Consider the following 18,894-nt stretch of genomic DNA (forward strand, 5'->3'; position numbering starts at 1 on the left):
ATTGCTTGATTTTTGAAATTAATTCCTTTACTTCAAAATAAATATACGCACTTTGAAGACAATATATGGGTACGCATTCTGTTTTTTTTTTTTTTGCATTACGATTTATTGGATAGGTTTGAAATTATAAACACTATACACTGCTTTTTATTTGGAAGAAACGATATTCGACTTTAAAACGTCATATACGGTATAATTCATTGGATATAACATCAGTTGATTTAGAAGTACATGTGCCTATTTTAGAAGATCCTTAAATTTGGTTCCATTACTTTCCTAAATGTTGATCATTTTCTTAATATGACTTTTCTTTTATACGTAAAAATGTGCAATCATTTTTTGTTTTCGAAACGAGGAACATCAAATGTATTGAACTATTAATGGGATTAATAAAAATGATTGGCCGCCGATCAATTTAGACTTGACAAAAGAAAAATTCCTGTCATGATTTGACATATTTGTTAACATTTGACATTTTAAGTATTTATTTTTTTCTTCTTTTCCTTAATTCCGATGTTTCTCTTTTATGATATGTATTTTAACGACATAACATGCTAATATAAATCTCATTTTTTTTCAGTTTTCTTCCTTCATTTAACAAATTTTGTTACCGAGAGATGGTCGCCTGCAAACGCCGGCATGAGGAAATTTTGACTGTAAATGGTGATCATTATGAAAAATGTGTGAAAATGATGACTTGATAGAAGCATGTAAGAGCGGATATTGTGATAAAGTTATCAATTTACTTCAAAGAAATTTTACAGTTCACATTCGGGATTCAAAGCAAGCTACTCCGTTATATTACAGTAGTTGTCATGGTTATTATGATATCAGCCGTGTTTTAATTCAGTTTGGAAGTGAAATTGACGCGCGTGTTCAGTGGGGTTCAACAGCCCTCCATGCTGCTGCTGACCGAGGACATATTGATTGTGTAAAATTGCTAATTCACAGGTAATTAAAGTACGTTAATGCCAACCAAATTAAAAGGTATGTGTGTTTGAGATGAATGCTGCTCTCAGACTGCCCCATGATAGTTCATGTTAATGTTCTGGTGTTTTTCACTTACTGGAAGCGTTAATCAGTTAAATGATACTTCATACTTTTTTGCTGATAAGAATACAACTATATATCATAAGTTAATTTTACACGCATAACAACATGCGCATCATATTAATAAAAGTGCATACCTTTATAGTGCAGAAATTATATATAGGGCATTTGGCCAAAAACAATGTTCATTTGGGTATACTTCAATGGTAATGCCTTTATTATGATGATGCGACAATTCAATGCCCAGACGATGGTTAAAATTGGTATAGATAAGTTACAATCTGAATTTGATGTAAGTAAAAAGATTAAAAGTCAAAAGTTAAAGTGTTGTTAGATATGATTCCTTCTGTACATATTTACTTACATTGTTAGTACACACATACTTGAATTGTGTTGGACATTAATAAATAGCCACATCCTGGTGTTAACATGATAAAGTAAATGAATATTTGATCTATATACTACCTTGTAAAAATTTAGTTTTCAAATACAATTAAAATAGTTGTGTTTAAAAGCTCTTATTCATGACATGAAAAAGAGAAATACACATCATTCGAATTTCATAACTTACCTTACAAACAACGAACATTGGTGCCAGGTGCAAAAATGTATTATTAATAAAATTACCCATAAATTCAACACCCAACACAAAATATTTCACCCATATTCAGTACTAGACCCTGTAAGTTGAATATAAAGATTAATAATGGTTTGTGTTACAAAGACGCTCGCAGGTGGATGTACAGAAACAAGTAAAAAGTAAAATAATAAATATACGTTGGTTTTTTTCTTACAGAACTCTGACGAAAATTCAAAACGGAAAGCCCCTGATCAACTGGCTCAAATATATCAAACTGTTCGTACACATATATCATACTCCGAATCAACTATCCATAATTATGCCCAATTTATTGGCATAATGTTTTCTTGTCTGTGCGTCCGTCCGTTCGTTCGTCAACCTGTCCAGCTTCACGTTTAAGTTTTTGGAAGAGGTAGTTTTTGATGAAGTTTATGTCCAATCAACTTGAAACTTAGTACACATGTTCCCTATGATATGATCTTTTTAATTTTAATGCCAAATAGTTTTACCACATTTTCACGGTCCACTTAACATAGAAAATGAAATCCCTGTAATAGGGACACATTCTATTTTTTTACTACTAAATTTCTCTTATTAGCACAGAGGAAACACTGCAAACAAACGTTGGATCCTTTATTTTTTACTTTCTTCTTGATCAATCCACCCTCATGAAAACTTGTTGGTTCCTAATAAATTTTAAAGCAAATTTAACGATTTTACTCTGTTTCAACGGCAATTATGCCATGTATCTTGACGACCAGAACATATCACGCATTAATGAATCGAGTTAGTTAACCAAGATAACGGCGGCAAATTTGGACGGCAACTGTGATATGTTTAATGCCATGAAATTTTGGATTTTAATAATCTGTATCGGATCACCTAAAGTCTATTTTGACTGAGGGAGTTGAAGTTTTAGATTTTGTAAAGTTAACATGACTTAACTTTAGAAACTTTTTTGATTCAAATAGTTCCTATTTCGAACGGGCATAGTACATTATACATCACTCACATTTTATAATTCCTTTGAGCTGGTTGTGTCCAGATAACAAAATGTCTTAAGAATAATCAACTATTGGTACCGAAACATATTAATAGTCATGGTTTAAGAAAGATCATTTAGAATAGAACTTAAAAAAATGCAGTTTAAAGCGAGACAACTATATGCAACCAAGTGTCAGAAACATGTCATATGGATACTTAGAACATCTTTTAAGCAACCTATTTATATTTTAGTGGTGCTGATTTATCAATACAGAACAACAGAGGGGACACAGCTGTTCATTTATGTGCTTACAGAGGATACATAGAAATCGTTAAAGTATTTATTCAGCACAATACCAACTTGTTTATAAAGAATAACAATGAGAAGACACCATCTGACGAAGCTGAAGGCAATAACCATCACAACACTGCCGAACTTCTTCGGCAAAATATGATTGGTAAGTTAATAAAAAATATTGCGATAGGACAATGTTTGATTAATTAATATACCACACTATAGACATATGTACATAACAAACAACGTTATAGAGAAAATAGATTTGGCTCTTTCTGAGTTAGTGACAAAATGTAATGAAAACTATAACCACAAACACCACTTGTTAGCACATACCTGACACACGTTTCGAAATTTCGTTCATCTGCACTTTGTATCCGAGCCTCGTATTTCCTAAACATGTGACCAGAACAAATTGAAATTGATTATAATATAAAACATCTGTACGTAATAATATTGCTCACTTTCACGTTTTGATAAAAAAGAAAACAATGTCAACATGTCTTCAAAAGAAGATAGCATCCTAGCATCATGTATTCACAACCCCTCATTAAAAAGCAATTGGTTGTCTGTCAATGATTCTTTGAAAGAACCTGTCTTTCTCAAATAACATGGAGCATTCAATTTTCAATGTGTGTTTGTTCAAAAAATACATGGTTTCTTACCAATATGGATTAAGTTTGTGTCATATTGTGACATGCAAAAACACTGCCGAACACATTTGAGCATATTGGATAATGACATCGCAAAAAAATAAGTCAACATGATTGCTCCAATAAATGCATGATAGCAATTAAAAAACTTCAATTTCCTTGAAGGTAGATCACCACTACATATTTCCCCAAATAGAATGTCCTTATTCACTGTCAAAATGAAGATTTTACGCTGGTTTTGTTTTCAAAAATGCAAACAATTGTTTGGGTCACCTACATAATGTTTTACTAAAAGTTTGTAAAATTTTCATAGATTATTTAATTTATATGACCTGATATGATTCATATATACTAGTTGTCTATTTTCTTTGTTGATATTCGTTTTTTTCCTGTTTTTGTTAGTTTCTTAAGGCGCACATTTTTGTTAACTTAAGATAATTCAATACAACTTGTAAACGTTCTAAATATTTCAGCAATTCAAACGAACTTTGGACATATAGGAAACCAACAAATCCGACAGATACCTTTACAAGTCAATCGCTCATTGCCTACCAATGTACATTCACCTGCGTCTATGTCCATCCCGCCTTCAACATCTCAAAAGAACGATAATTTTGTGAGATATAGTAGTGATTTAACAGGATTTACTCGACAGTCTGCACCAGTAACACATACAGACCTGAAAGTTTATAACCGTCCTAATAGTCATCCTTCAGCAAATCAGTATAGACCAGAAAACGATCAGAGGCGAAGCGAGAATAGTTGTATTTTTATTCAAAACGGTGGACAGAATGGACATTCGTCTCCCGAAAAATTACAAAACGGCACGTTAAATATGATAGATAATAATAGAACACCGCTTCATGTTCAAGGACGTGTAGCTATGGAGAGTTTTGCAGAAACTCTACAAATACAATTAGTGAAAAAAATCGAGGAATGTGATTCAAAAGATAAGATTATTAAACAATTGACTGAGACAATTCAAACCCAGAAAGATAAACTAGCAGCAATAAGTCTTGCTTTTGTGCGAGTAAAAGAAGAAAATGACAAATTAATAAAAAGTAATGCGAGCGATATCATTGACTCTAACTCACTAAATGAACGAACACCACAGTGTAATCACCAGGGTATATATGACGCTTTACAGTTATTGAAGCAGCGAAATCATAGTTTAAGTGGAGATGAACAAAGTTTACAGTCTTTAAAAGAGGTTTTAAAGACTAGAATGTTAACTCAAACACCACATACCTCACTGGATGTCCCTAATAAGGAATGGAGAGTGGGGAAAGATTATATTTTGTTAGGAGACAAACCTTTGAACTATTTCTCAAATGAAGATAGAGATGGAAGTTGCTCTCTAGTGTTTCTTATAAATCACAATAAGAAAGAATACGTCCTGAAGGTAGGCTGTTTTAGTGTAAGATTTTCATGCGTTAGAATGTCTTAAAATAAGATATAGGTATACAAGTATATATCAATGAAAACTTTATTTACTACTTAAACTAATTGTGGTCCAAATTCATTCTGTTTTAACTACTTGAAACTAAGAGCGATTGTAGATGTTATATAGTATTATACTCTGACGTAATATTATGAAGTAGCGTAAACTATTATTTGCTTGTGCATTCCTTTGTGATGAGTGTTTTTGCGTGTGTAAGTGTTATATTTTGATGACGTAGCGTACTTTAGCGATTATGTTTTAACATTGTCATAAAGGCGGGAGGTTTGGCTAACCATAAAACTGTATCAAGTCAGGTATTAGACAGTTTTTAACAAAGGTTTTTTTTGGTGCACTTCAGTGTTCCTGTTATTCCTTTTTCCTCTTATAGTTAATGTATTTCACGCCATTTTAGTTTGTAACCGGGATTCGTTTTCTGTCAATCGAGTCATGACTTTTTATCACCGGTATACTACTGTTAATGATATATTCAGGGTTTTTTTGCGATCGTTAATGTTATAACTGTTGTCTACTTTTTCATTTGTTCAATTTTGCTATTAATATATAGATAGATTGGAAAATGTATTTTCTTGGTATACTCTATCGATATGATCAAATGTCTTTGAGAATCACTAATGATGGTTTTTGTATCAAGAGGACATTTAATATACTAAACTTTTTAAAAACATATTCGAGCTGTAGTGAAATTGATTCTCCTGTAGACGAATGTACGTCTAGCGTACACAATTTTAATCCTGGTATATATGAGGAATTTACCCAGTCTTGCCAGGTTATATCATCCAATTGCGTGCATGCTATTTTTAGTTTTGTGTGCTTTTAACTATTCTGATCTGAGCGTCACTGATGAGTCTAATGTAGACGAAACGCGCGTCTGGCGTATAAAATTACCATCCTGGTACTGTTGATAAATATTTACACCAGTGGGTCGATGCCACTGCTGGTGGACGTTTCGTCCCCGAGGGTATCACCAGCCCAGTAGTCAGCACTTCGGTGTTTACCTGAATATCAATTAAATGGTCATTTTATAAATTTTCTGTTTACAAAACTTTGAATTTTTCGAAAAACTAAGGATTTCCTTACCCCAGGAGTAGATTACCTTAGCCGTATTTGGCAAAACTTTTTGGAATTTTGGGTCCTCAATGCTCTGCAACTTTATATTTGTTTGGCTTTTTCACTATTGATCTAAGCGTCACTGATGAGTCTACTGTAGACGAAACTCGCGTCTGGCGTATAAAATTATTATCCTGGTACTATAAAATTATTATCCTGGTACTTTGGATAAATATTTAATCTGTTTTGTGTGCTTACTGTCTGATACGATGTATAAAATATAAGTTAAAACCATATTGAGCATGAACGAGCGAAGCTCGGGCTAAATATGGAATTAAATATACCAAAATGATACAGACATTATTAACTGTAGGTCACATAACAGCCTATAACAATGAGCACATTTCATACCACATAGTCAGCCATTAACAGACCCGAAATTCCAAATGTAAAATTGAAAAATGTTTACAATGTATGGTAATTTGTAAACAACACCGAGGCGTAACTCTTCTTCTAACTTCAGTGATTTCCATCTTTTTCGATTTCACATTGATGTTTGAAATTTCCCTATTGTTTTCATATCAAATCTTTTTTTTTTCATTTTTGCATTATTGAAGAAATATTTTAGGATATATGAACATTTTATTTTAAAAGTCATACACGCTTTTTCTTCAAAGATGCAAGATATTATGAGATCGCGTTTCCATAGAAAAGACACTGATGTGCATTGGTAATCTCAGTTGGTTTTCTTTAATGCTGTTATTATCCCCTCTGGATGTAATATATGCTCGGTTGATTATTTAAGTTATTATTATTCCCCTGTACGTCTTCATCATCTGTTGATAACACGTTACATACCAATCGAACCAGGAAGCAGACATAATTACTACTTGTCTGTACCTTGCAGTTTTCTGAGTAATAAGAGATGGTTGTCAGAATTTGAATATAACAAGTACTTAAGATTTTTTACTTCATCTATCTTGTATCAGAGTTCTATTTATATCTTTTCGTTTTTAACGGGTGGGTGGGTATTTTCCCTTTTGTAACGGTTAACTTTGCTCTAGATTTTCATTATTATGTTTACAATGTGGTTTGAGAGGACATAATGCAGATTAGTTGATATCTTCTTCTCTTTTCAAAATTGATTAAAAATATGTTCTGAGTATTACACTTGTTTTGTCAGAGGAGCGGGGTCCTTGTTAACATTTCACAAATCCGTTGCATATTCTTATCCCTATTTGATACCGTTGGTTTATTTTTTATTAGTTCAAAAGATTGTTGTTTCACTAGCATTAATTCAGTCTTTCGGTTACACATATATAAACCATAGTATTTTCCTTTTTTATCAATTGATCCATTGTACCATGTAACTATTTCAGTTCTTGTTTTTGAAGTTGAACAATAAATACAGTAGATAAATATTACAAGATAGGTCGACCTTTCAAATTGATGAAGATTGTCACAGGTAAACAAGTATATTTTGGAAAAATCAGACAACACATTTTAGCAAGGATTATACTGCTAGTACAGGAAATTCTATATGGCTCTGCCCCAGGTAATCATTGAAACAAATGGTTGTATGCTACAGGAAACTGCAAAATAGAATAAAAGCCGTTTAGTTTGTCAATTGTTCTCAGAAAGAATAAATTTACCATGTTTTCTCAAAGGCTATTATCCTCTTTTGTAAAGTAACTGTCACAATAATTTCATGGATTCATAAGAAACAGAAAACAAAAATTAGAGCAAATTACTCAATATAATGTTTTAATCTTATCACAGTTATAATTTGATGTGCAACTCTCGGGGGGATACAAAGAACAATTTCTAAAGAAGAAAAGGAAACGTAAAAAAAATTGAGATGACATATCAGAGTATCTTAGATCGATAATAAAGTTTTACATTTGAACTTCCTGCTTAGAACAAGGAAGTAATGATTTACTTATTAATGGACAAGGGTAAAGTTCTTAATTCTCTTTTCCATAATGAATCCAAAATAGCATAAGGACTTATAAAAATCACCTGATGACTAGTACATGTATAATATATATAAAAAAACGTATTCCCGAAAATAAGTCGCTTACGTCAAGAACCTTTATATTCGACTTGACCCGGTAACAGAGTAATGATATAACAAATAATTTGGGGTTTCCTAATGTTACATTTTTTGGGTTATTTTAAAGTATGAATAAACTCTACATAGATCCATTATGGAACGATACTGAGAAAAGTCGTTTATAAAGTCAGAACTAACAGAACAATCCCGCAATTTGTTAAGAGACTTATCGATTTGAATTTTCCTTGGAGTTCGTTTTTCTTTCGTAAAATAACTTTTTCCTGAATGGATTTCCAACACAGAGAGAAAATCTCGCATCTTGAGGCCGGCTTCAGCAGTCCCATAACAAAAATGTCTACTAGTTCAGTTGAAATGGGCGTCATACTAAACTTCAAAAGATAAAAATGAACTAAGATTGGATGGAGAGTTGTCTCAATTAAACTGATTGAAAGATTATTTTCATCATCATATGAAAATCAAGTACAATACCTCCAGTACGGGGTTAAGTATCAGGGGTTTAGTATCATGCCATCATAACATATATGAGAATATAACCCGTATCATGCCAAAGACTGGTTTTAAAATAATAAAATTAACGGTACCAATTTTCTTGCACCAATTGCGCATTTCGACAATACATGTCTCTTCAGTGGTGCTGGTGGCCAAAATTTTTGAAATCCAAAGCGTATATAAAAGATGAAGAGCTATAATCCAAATGGTCCTAAAAGTATAGCCAAATCCGTGAAAGGAATCAGAGCTTTGCATTAGGGAGATACATCCTTTAATTTCTAATAATTTCTAATATTTTGTAACAGCAAATTTTAATAACACAAAAACATCCGTATTTTCGTGCTAGTACCGAAGTACTGGCTATTGGGCTGGTGATACCCTAGGGGACTAATAGTCCACCAGCAGAGGCATCGACCCAGTGGTAGTAATAAAATTATCGGTACCAATTTTCTTGCACCAGATGTGCATTTCGACAAAACATGTCTCTTCAGTGGTGCTCGTCAAAACGATATAAAATCCAAGTGTGTTTATTTCCGATGCAAAGATCCTATAAGTGAATCAATATAAAAACTAACAAATGCCATCCTTTTTTACTTGAAAACAGCGTAACTACTAGTATTTTCCTTTTGAATAAGTTTGTTAAAATGTTTGGTTAGCTTTTGAGGCGAGCCGACATTTTTGTGCTTTGTTCAAAATATTATCATAAAAGATTGGATGTGAAATACATGATCGTATAAGATGTCTGTATGTTGATTTATATTTACGAATAATGTCCTTGTGTTGATGATATAATCTAGTAGTTTTTGTCTAGTTTGTGATATCGAGAACATATTTTTTTAGTAATACACAGATTTCTTTTTATAAAATCAAATACGTTTCAACATAAACGAGCGAATCGAACAAGTTAGGATACATAAACACCATAAGATAGTGACAAGGCAACGATATTATCTAAAAATCTTCAACTAACTTTTTCCGAAAAAGGGCGAGACGCAGATGAGATTGGTTTATCACCGCTTAGGTGAGGAAAATTTATAATTTCAAACTTTGAATCATTGTCCTGTTTTTCATTGGCTCTGTTCTGAGAATAATAAAGTTTTGATTAAACGACAAACATTTCACCTTTTGAAGAATTGTATATTAACTGCAAATTGTATGTCTTTTGACCAATATATACAATTGATTCATGTTTATTTTGATTGTTCTGTTTTTTCTTCTGTTTTTTTCATGTTATGTTATTTATTTATATATGACATAAATATGTTTTATGCATTCTCTCACACTTTAAGCGGTTCAGTATTTTGTAAACTTTACGTGTTTTCTTCTTTTATATTTATGAGCTTTGATTCTTTAGTAATTTAATTTAATACGATGTTAATGTTTGAAATATTTAATATTAATAATTTTATGAGTTTTAATCTTTTCTCGTTGGAGGTCTTCCAAACCAAAAAGGATGCAATAAAAGTCTATTGATTTGCCATCTTAGTGCATCTTATATATATTTATTAGCTTTTAAGTACAAAATGTAATTAAGGATATTTAAATTGACATCGATAACATATTGATATCCAATTAAAATCAAAAGATACAAAATGTACATCCTTGTATTGACAAAATGGTAAAAATACAATACAAAATAATTGAAGGATAAGACTACAATATAAGTCCCCTTGAGAAGTTGCGGTTTATATCAAAAGTGAGGACTAAATAGTTTAATGCGTCCTTAAACTATGATTGGCACTTAAATAACTTACTATCTTTCGAGATATATATATATATAGGGAAGAACGCAAATTTACAGATCTAACATTGTTGGGTTGATGTTTAGACGAGTTGTATATACATAATGTGCACAGCCATGTATCACCATCATTGATGGCGATCCGATGGATAAATCTCTTGTAGAGTTGTCACTGACTCAGATGTAATCATGTGTTGGAATTTGGTTGTTGTTGGTCCCTTAAGAATTCATTGTCCGAAAGACAGTATCGTGACTAACCATCAAAGGACATACTATTTGTTCAAGCTATAAACACTGCGAATGATTTTGAAAGGACTTATCATTAGTTCAAAAAACTGTACTGTGATTGGTTCTGAGAGGATTAACTATCAATATAACTTACAGTACTGTTAAAAGTCATAAAGGTCTTAATATTTATCAAATCTATTACAGAATCTGGTATAATCCTTGTTTTTGGTGGGTTCGTTGTGTTTTGTATACGGTTTGTCTTTTGGTCGGTTTATAGGTTTTGGCATTGCATTTTCAGATAGATCGATTGTTAGGTTCATTTGAAAAAATATGCCAATGAACTTAACACTGCAGCTGAAACATTGGTTCCTAAGTTTGGTGTTATGGGGCAGGGTGGTTGAGGTCTGAAGGCGGGGATGGATAGGCGGGAAGCTGCCCAAAAAGTCGTCATCAGGTGCAAAAAGCGTCAATTTGATTCATTGTTCGTTCTATTTCTTGACCCGAAGACCAAGGGATGCTGCTATGGGTATCCAGCTGTAGTATGAGTGTAGAGTGCACCCCAGTTAACACATTTACTCCAAAAGTTCTTAGATCTTGGCACTGATCTGCGAACAGCAGTCTAAAGAAGGTCATTTGGACAAAAAAATACGGACTTTGTGGGGTTCTTGTTTCATAGTTTTTTTAATTTTATATGTTGTTAATATTACACGGAAATGAGTCGTATTTGTTGGTGGTATTTTTATTTATCAAAATTTATTTATCAAAATATACTTCCTCGTGTAGATAAATCTATTTCCACTAAAAGTCGATTCATACAATTTTTTCATTTACATCCATATACGATTGAAAAGCATTGTTAAACATTTGATTTGTAGTTAGAATTGGATGCAGCTCAGAAATTATTGCAAATTTCTTTTATACCTTCCTTGTTTATATCGAACTCCGTTCAGTGTGGTATACGAAAAAGTTATTCTTGCGAGATTGATCACAGACTTTATTCATAAAAAATTAATTATGGTTTTGTGAATTAATGGCCTGTTAAACTAATCAAAGATAGCAAATTAAAAATTGAGAATCCTAAATGAGAGTATATTTTCCACAAGACGCTAGAATAGAAAAATTTTGAAAGTCAAAAATCAAAAACCAAGAAATTGTTTTAAGTACGAGGAAAACAATCTATATCTATTTTAAAAAAAACTATGGGTTTCGAATTAACTATTATAAACATTAAAATAGAGGGAAATAACATCAATGATATATCATTTCAACACACCAAAGTTGACAACTGGGCTGGCAAAATCATCTGAAACTATCTGTCTACCATCAAATTTATCAACTATGTGGTTGTAAAAAATTATCACAAATTCCAGGACTATAATTTGGTACGCAAAACGCGTGACACGTCTACTTTAAATTCGTCATTGATGCTAAAAATCAAAACAGTTTGAAGGTTGGACCAAAAATAATGTCAAAAAGCACATTAAACACCGAAACGGTGTGTCCTATACAGCTAACGCAATCTATACATAGGTTAGAACCCCCAACCCGTCCATCAACCCCAAAAAACAACGTGAGAAATGTGTTTTCAATACCTTAACATTCTTAAATTTAATTTTACAGAAAAATGTACATATATATAAACTTGCCACTTTGCTATGTTTTGGACACTAAATAAGAAAGTATTGTCAATATTTTTGCTGTTATGATATTTTTCATTTAAGAACATTGGAGTTGATGGCTCTTTGGTATTCTCTCATAAAAATGTCCACTACATTTTCGGCATTTCTGTTAATTTTACAGGTTGTTATATAATGTAAATGCTTTTCGTTTGTTAAATACATACTCATACTTCGATCTGTAGATGTTTATTTGTTTTTAATTTATTTTTATGTAATTGGCGTATAACCCATATTTCATCATATTTAACAAGAACACAGATTTAATTATATTTCACGATATTAGTAAATAGTTATCAAAGGTACCTGAATTATTATTTAGTACGCCATACGCGCGTTTCGTCCCCATACGACTCATCAGTGACGCTCATATCAACCAACATTTTCAATATATCAACCAACATTTTCAATTTAAGTTCTGCTTAAAACGAAAATATAATACTGAAATTACCAATATAGCACTGTCACTAGTTTAGCTTAATTTTAGAACAGTCGTTCATAAATAATGACCCACGCATTCAATTGTCATATTATTATGAATGAAAAGGAACTTCGTTGAGGAAAAAAGTTAACATTAATATTAATAGACGACATTCTCATTAAAGTTATATTTTGTAGTCGACTTCCTAGTTTCCGTGTAAAGATAATACATGTTACATGGTGATTTATGACAAATAAAATTGATGAAAATCAAACCGAAGTGGTAAAACATCAGCTTAAAAAACGCGGAAAACACGAAATGTCACATTAAGTTCGCTTTTAGATTGATATGATCAGTTGGAACAATTTCATTTATGTACTTGGTGTATTTTTTGTGTTGTGAAAAGCAAAAAAAACATATATTGTTACATTTAGTTTTTAACAATACACCAGGTTTTTTTTTTTACAAAATGACAAGCTTTAAGTCTTAAAGGTATTAAAATATCAAATATATTCTTAGGCACCGCATATTCGCCAAATAAAATATAATATCAAAGGTATGTCATAGGTTGTTTTCCGAATTTAAGTCTGCTTTTCGAAATTTCGTTGAACATTTATTTAATCATGTTCCGAGAATTAAGGATTTATTAACCAGAAACAACACATTTATTCCGAGAACTTCAATTTTTCAAGGTCATTTATTTAATTTTGTATTTTAAAATCCTTTTCACTGTGAAGCGTCGTTACACGCAAATAAGGTCATCTTATTGGTATTTCATATATTTTGTACAAGACCATTTAACAGATTCTTTCATAAAATGTATAATGATACAAGTTATAAATATATTCTTAATTTAGAAATAGACACTACATTTGTACATTTGATATCTGTTCTAGCTATTGTTGCCAACGTATTTCTCAATAGAAATCATTTGTAAATGTGACACCGGTCCCATTGTTTCCTTCCTTACACTCCTTAATACATATTTGCACCTGTATTAAAGGTGAAAGTGTTGCCAAAATATACTCAATTGGATGATATAATCAAGCAACAGAAACAATTCTTCCAATAAATTTTCGCATAATAAGTAATAACACAAAATTCCTACACAGTTTACAAATTTAAAAAAAAGCATATACAGCTCATTTATTGCCGTTCTTCGTTTTAATGATCATTGTGGTCTCCCAAAACGAAGCAACAACTCTTAACTCATTTTAAAATAAGGACGGTTCCTGATGAAAGTTGTTATATGAATAGATACTGTAATCAGCTGCTAAAGGCGACATTTATTCCATTTTTATTGATTATACCAATTTATTGAAGAAATAAATTCTACTAAAGGTAACGGTTTAAATATGATGTGTCATGAATAATTTATTGTTTTTACATTATATATTTGACTAAATTGTTTGAGTTTTTACTGCCAAGTTTGTCTTTTAAAATATTTAAATAAATATACTGTATACAATACCTTCATATTCAAAACTAATTTGACTAAATACTTGATATTTTAAAATGACATACCTCGACCACTAATCAGTGTAACAAGTACAGCTTAAACCTAGATACTAAATTATTTGGAATCGTTCCCAGGTTGCTTAAGCTTTAATAACAATGTTGTCCCTTAACATATCATTGTAATTATGCGTTTTAGTTATTTTTTTTATTTTTTTGAAACTGTGTCTCTAGCTCTTGTTAAATACACTCATCATATATACCAGGACTAAATTTTGAATATACACCAGACGCGCGTGTCGTTTACAAAAGACTCGATCAGTGACGCTCGAATCCAAAAAAATTAAAAAGGCCAAATAAATTACGAAGTTGAAGAGCATTGAGGACCAAACTTCCTCAAAGTTTTGCCAAATAAAGCTAAGGTAATCTATGCCTGAGGTAGAAAACCCTTAGTATTTCAAAAATTCAAAATGTTGTGAACGGTAAATTCATAAATATAACCATATCAATGATAATTCATGTCAGCACAAAAGTGCTGACTACTGGGCTCCAATTTTCTTCGGAAATATATATTGGCCAATTTAGCAATGTGACAGTTGTTTTTAACTTGTTCCGTTAATTGATAGAGTTTGATTTTGTTGTTTTTTATGGACTCTCACCATTTGTAATTTTTGTAAGAATTCAGTTCTTTTTTTCATGTATTGTGCATTGTTATTAGGTAAGTTGGTGGCCGAAGATAATCATTGTTTCGATACTCCTTCTTGGTAATAACATATCATTTAGTTTTCTTTTATATTTCAGATGATGACCAATCTTATAAATCTACAGGCTAATCAACATGGAGAGGGACATAGCATGGATCAATTCTTACTTCAAAATTTTGGTCCTGAACATGACATCCCGATTCGACTTCCACATCACCCGAACGTTGTAAATATCCGTCACTTTTATATGGGTGCTACCGATAGATTCAAGAAATTCATGAATCTATTGATTCCAACGAAAATTGATGTTCCAATTGAAATGGCGAACAGAACTTCATTTCTGGTGATGGACAAATATCCTCAAACATTAAAATCTTTCATGATACAACAACGATCAGCATTTTCAGAGCCAAGTTTTGGACTTAATGCAAACTTTATTCTTCATTTGTTGTACCAAATACTATCTGCAGTTCATCATCTCCAGAAAAATGGTGTTGTACATAGAGACATCAAAGCAGACAATATTTTTCTTGACAATTATCTACGACCGGTTCTAACTGATTTTGGATTTGCAAAAACGCTAACGTGTTCAGATGGTAGCCCTGTGACACTGACAGACGTACGACACGTGTTTGCTGGGAATAGTCATGCTTGGGCACCAGAACTGACAAGATTTAGTAGAGAAGGACCACCAACGGATACACAGGGAGAAGTATGTTTAAATAGATAACTGTCTCAAATTGGAGATGTATATGAGCCTGTATAGCTCACCTTGAAATTCCAATGGGATGTTTATATTAACATATTTCTCTGGATCAAAAAGCAGTCATCATGATTTTGAAAATCATATAGTATAAATGTATGTACCTTCACTCGTACCTAAATCCATAGTGTATAGGCAGCTATTGAAGGACAACAAATATAAAATGTGGCGAAAGTAAACATACTTCTGAATGCTCAATTCACCCCTTTTCCTGGCAAAGTGGTGCAACAGTACAACGTAAAACTAGAAAAATCAGTCAGAAGTGTTTTAAATTATCTGATCGAAAAGAAGCACAAACATAAGTAACATAACTACAAGAGACACAAAGTACCGGTCTAAATATAATCACAGTAACTGCAAGCCTGATGAAGCCAACAACAACTAATGAATAAATTATTGCTGTCCATACTAAGATATCAATAAGTACACATCTATATGGTATGATTTAAAGGAGTCATAAACAATTACAGTAAAACATGCCGTTATACAATACTAAAATATAAGTGTTTTGTTTCAACAATTGTGTAGGACCATAAGTTTTCAATAGTGTATGGCAGTACATATTTCGTTATAAATAATTAATCCCTTTGAATGGATCATATATAGGATAAAATTTGATTTCAATAAGAAGATGTGGTTTCAGATGATATTTCTGTTTAATTTTCTGTTTAATTTTATTTTCATCCCTTTACAGGTAACAACTCTCCAGCAAATTTACGGCAAGACAGACGCATACGCAGTTAGCAGGATGTTTTATAGTTTACTTAGATCTATTGGCGATGGAGACGTATTTCCTCAGTCATCCATCAGTCGTCCACACTATGAGATCTCAGATATACCAGAACTTCCTGGGTGCTATCAAAAAGGGCTGTGTTGGATTCTACGTAATTTGGTATTAGATGATCCTGTTCAACGCATTTCTGAAAGAAAAGCAGTGTTATGGTAAAATATTTATTCTTTCTACACATGTTTATTTTAAATCAATGTATTGACATTTTAATTTCATATTTGGATTGAAATAGCCATACTGGTATCCAGAATTGTATTATGTGCTGACATGAAGTATCATTTCTGTAACATACTGTTCATAAAAATGTTGTTTGGCATTTTTGATTACAGGCATCCAACTGTTTAGACTTCTGTAAATGGTATTTCGTAAATTTCGCAAACCACTGATTCGATTCCGTTGCTTTTTTTTTATTAATTCATCCTCGAAGGTATCACAGGCCAAGTGTTCAACAATATAGTTCTGGCATATAATATCAATGAAACTGTCATTATCTTGAAAGTAATAATTACCGAGGCATGGATTTAATTTGTTTTTAGTTCTGTTTAGCTTTCTGATTGTTTTACTTGCCCTGCTATATTAAATCACGATTGATAGATTGATTTGTTGTGTGTAAAGTGTCAGCCTTTCCCTCACGTGACAGCAACCTTTATAGACGGAAGAAACCGGATATCCCAAAGAAAACCACCGTCGGTAGTAAAGCTGACTATATAAACAATTTTAAGATGAATTTGGACGTTCCTGTCATGAGCGTGATTTCAACTCACAACCATAGTGTTGGTCGGCAAGTAGTAACTTAGCCGCTTCTTCTACCGAGGACACAACTGATAATGTAAAATTGAGAATGTAAAAGTGGAATGTGTCAAAGAGACAACAACCCGACCATAGAAAAAAACACAGCAGAACGTCAGTAACAGGTCTTCAATGTAGCGAGAATTTCCCGCACCGGGAGGCGTCCTTCAGCTGGCCCCTAAACAAATATGTACTAGTTCAGTGGTAATGAACGACATACTAATTTTCAAATTGTACACACGAAACTAATACAAGACTAACAAAGGCCAGAGTATTACTGTAATATAAGATTTTTCAACGTTTACGTTAATTAGTGTTTCTCTATAACGACAGTTTATTTTTTCAGTGCGGGGATGATGTTGTTTTATCCCAGAAATTGTGAATTAAGGATCGAATCAGAATCTGCTACATACTGCCAAGCCAGAATATTATCCTTGTTGTCCATGCCTGACAAATCAGAAATGTAAGTTTTTTTCCTAAAGTAATCAAGTATGACGATCTTTCTGATGTTACGGACAAATACATAAACGTTTAACATAACTGGAGTGTAACACTTCTTTGGGGGAGGGGGGTTACTGTATCATTTGTGCTCTCTCATTGAGTTATTCCCTAATCACGTTTCTTTTATATCGGAAACTGGCAGTGAAACAACACTACAGCTAGATCAATTTAAACTCCAATCGAAAATTTAAAGAAATATCTTAAAACCAAAATGTCATTACCGTATATTATAAAGATAGCAGATGGAATTCTTTTTTATGTATCACATGTTGTATATTTACCAGAGTTATTAAGAGCATTTGAACAAAAATCTTAGTTAAGATCCTTGGTTCTGCTTTTTGTTATTCCGCTTGGCCTTTAACGTTTCATTTATTTCTAGCTGTATGGCGAACATAATCTTATTTCTAAAACCTTTTGATTTATATTTGAAACTAAGTACCATTACACACTTTAGAATAAAAGAAGTGCATTCAAACCCATAAATCGAAAATGGACTCACAACGCCATGACTCAAAGGAAAAGAAAGACAAAACATCAAATAATAGTACGGAAGACACACCATAGAAAATTAAGACTAATCAACACAAATCCCACAAAAAAATAGAGATGAACGCAGGTGTTCCTGAATGGTAAGAAGTATAATATAACATTTAACTGTATCTTAGAGTGGATGCATATGAACACAAGAAAGCCTTGTTATTTATGCTAGAGAATCCCACTCATATATCAGATAAAATACATTATATTATCGAATTGTTACTTCGGTAAATTATGTACGTATTCGAATGTTAATGTGTATACTTGTTGTTAATTGTTTTTATATATATTTTTCAGTAAAACTGTAGAACAATCATTAACAATGGAACAAAGTGTAGAAGCACTGTCTCCGGTGCTTGAAAGTGACTTTCTTTTTAACATATCTCCGTCAGAATTCTGGGAAACATTCCAATTTCTCAAACTGAGGGACTTGCTATGAACTGAACTGTTTACACTATGTGTATACTTTTTGTGTATAAGTCTGGCGTGACACATTTGAATGCATCTCTTTTATATATATATTATGCAAATGTCTTTAATTTATGTAAATGTATTGTATGATCTACCTGCAATGTACGTGTCTTTATTTGACCTTGTTACATTTTTTTTATTCCAACGTCACTGTTAAGTCTTTTTTAGACAAACCGAAATTTTA

The 18,894-nt window shown here is 32.2% G+C and overlaps 1 protein-coding gene across 10 annotated transcripts in view; it reads left to right on the plus strand.

Moving 5' to 3' along the window:
• The window catches only part of LOC134706678 (uncharacterized), a 40,665-nt gene extending 21,771 nt beyond the window's left edge, over positions 1-18,894 (plus strand). For 9 of the 10 annotated variants that reach the window (XM_063565827.1, XM_063565825.1, XM_063565826.1 and 6 more), the window contains 7 exons: positions 581-951; positions 2,867-3,072; positions 4,036-4,964; positions 14,957-15,571; positions 16,317-16,564; positions 17,548-17,664; positions 18,537-18,894. In XM_063565827.1, coding sequence (XP_063421897.1) covers positions 680-951; positions 2,867-3,072; positions 4,036-4,964; positions 14,957-15,571; positions 16,317-16,564; positions 17,548-17,664; positions 18,537-18,678 — 2,529 coding nt within the window. In that variant the 5' untranslated portion in view covers positions 581-679 and the 3' untranslated portion in view covers positions 18,679-18,894. Of the gene's footprint in view, positions 1-44; positions 70-580; positions 952-2,866; positions 3,073-4,035; positions 4,965-14,956; positions 15,572-16,316; positions 16,565-17,547; positions 17,665-18,536 lie in introns of those variants that run through there. The other variant, XM_063565834.1, reaches the window with a different exon arrangement.

Source organism: Mytilus trossulus, chromosome 2, assembly GCF_036588685.1.
Source record: "Mytilus trossulus isolate FHL-02 chromosome 2, PNRI_Mtr1.1.1.hap1, whole genome shotgun sequence".
Classification (NCBI taxonomy): Eukaryota; Metazoa; Mollusca; class Bivalvia; order Mytilida; family Mytilidae; genus Mytilus; species Mytilus trossulus.